Source organism: Trichinella spiralis (genome assembly GCF_000181795.1).
Source record: "Trichinella spiralis strain ISS 195 chromosome Unknown Scfld3516, whole genome shotgun sequence".
Classification (NCBI taxonomy): domain Eukaryota; kingdom Metazoa; phylum Nematoda; class Enoplea; order Trichinellida; family Trichinellidae; genus Trichinella; species Trichinella spiralis.
The window spans coordinates 1-1,948 of NW_003530455.1; the positions used below are offsets into that span (position 1 = coordinate 1).

Sequence of the window (1,948 nt, forward strand, 5' to 3'; positions counted from 1 at the left end):
GGCTGGGAGTCGTTTACAGGTGATTAAAGGGCTGTAGCTTACGGTGCCCACGGGCGGAAACGCTTGGTCAACTGCTTGTTCGACACCGGAGGTGAGCGATCTCTGGTGCGACAAGACGTCGCAGACGAGCTCAAGTTGGCAGGTGAAATTCACCCAATTTCTTTCTGCGTGGCTCGAGAATCAGCTGCCAAACATCCAGGTTGGTTCGCCTTTGGCTCAGCCCTGTCAGCGGAGAACACGCTGGGGAAAGGTACGAACTGGAAGCGATGACAGCCCCGGTACTCTGCGAAGATCTTTGGCAGACACCAGTGTCTCCAGAGGATTGGCCTCATCTCCAGAATCTGAACCTGACGAGGGAGGTCGGAGAACTGACACCAGTCCATGTCATCATCGGATTGGACAGCTATTTCCGCTTCCTTGGAAGGCAGGTGATCCGTGGTGGAGATGGTGACCCGGTAGCCGTGGAGACCCGGTTCGGATGGATAATCTGCGGTCCGGCGGCATTATCAAGGGAACGGGAATACAGAGTCCACTGTATCAGAACGGATGACAGTCTGAATGCAGCCCTCCGGAAGTTCTGGGAGTTGGAAGCAATTGGCATCCTCCCTCCGGAGACTGAGTCCGGTCAGACTGAGATGGAGCGGCGATTCAAAGAATCCCTATCCTTTGACGGAAACCGGTACTCAGTGGGACTGCTGTGGAAACCTGGCATGGCCAGCTTGCCGAAGAACTACGCCACGGCAATTCGGCGATACCGATCCCTGGAAAAACGGCTGAGCAGAGATTCCGGACTTGACGAAGACTACACGACTGTCATGCAGTCGTACTTTGACAACGGATGGGCTGAGGAAGCACCGGCATCAAAGACGCCTGGAAAAACGTGGTACCTGCCTCACCATGCTGTGTACCAGCAAGGCACCACGGGTCGGAAATGTCGAATAGTGTTCGACGGTTCGGCGGTGCACCGAGGAACCTCGCTGAACGATCAGTTGGAGTCCGGACCGAATCTCCACGTCGATCTGATGGGAATCCTGCTGCGTTTTCGTCGCTTCCGGGTCGGACTACAGGCAGACATCGAGAAGATGTATCTGCAGGTGGGTCTTCATCCGGAAGACCGGGACGCATGTAGGTTCCTTTGGAGAGGCGCTAGAGGAGGAAAGGCTCCAAGGGAGTATCGGTTGAAGCAAGTGTGCTTCAGGCTGACTTGCTCGCCGTTCCTCGCTATTCAGACCATCCGGACGCATGCCGAGAAGAGTCAGCATGCGGGTGACAAGACGGCCAGATTGATCACCTCGAACATGTATGTCGACGACCTCGTCCTCAGTTGCGACAGCATCGAAGTGGCGAAGAAGTTGGTACAGGAGTCAAAGAGTCTGTTCGGAAAGGGTGGATTCAATCTGACTGGGTTCGTCAGTAATTGCTCCAGTGTCGTGGGATACGACGGAGCACTGCCTTTCGGAAAGGATCCGAAGCCGGCAGGTCGACTTTGGAAGACGCTAGGCGTCTTGTGGGATACAAAGTCGGATCAACTCTCATTCCGGCAGCTGAAAATCGACGCGGAGGCACAGGACACCAAGAGGACTCTTCTGAGCCTGGCTGCAACAATCTTCGATCCGCTCGGGTATTTGACACCATTTACCGTTCGGGCGAAGATGTTGCTCCAGTTGCTGTGGCAGGAGGGAACCTCTTGGGATGACCCGTTGCCGGTTCCAGTCGCGGCTGTGTGGAGGAACTGGAAAGGTGAGCTCGCTGATCTGTCTCAAGTCAGCATCGATCGGGCTTGCATTCAATGCTCGCTCATGGAAGTGGCCTATATGGACCTCCATGGTTTCGCCGACGCGTCTGGCAGCGCGTACGGGGCCGTAGTTTACTTGCGTTTGGTGCATGGGAACGGCAAGGTGGAAGTCCGGTTCATCGCTGCGAAGTCTAGGGTGGCACCGATAAAGAA

The 1,948-nt window shown here is 55.5% G+C and overlaps 1 protein-coding gene across 1 annotated transcript; it reads left to right on the forward strand.

Moving 5' to 3' along the window:
- Nucleotides 1-29: 29 nt before the first annotated feature.
- Nucleotides 30-1,931, forward strand: Tsp_12821 (Pao retrotransposon peptidase superfamily; the record flags this gene model as incomplete). Its single annotated transcript, XM_003367884.1, has 3 exons — nucleotides 30-134; nucleotides 200-1,055; nucleotides 1,095-1,931. Coding segments are annotated over 3 exons (1,798 nt in total), but the record flags the coding sequence as incomplete, so codon positions are not given.
- Between the last annotated feature and the right edge of the window lie 17 nt (nucleotides 1,932-1,948).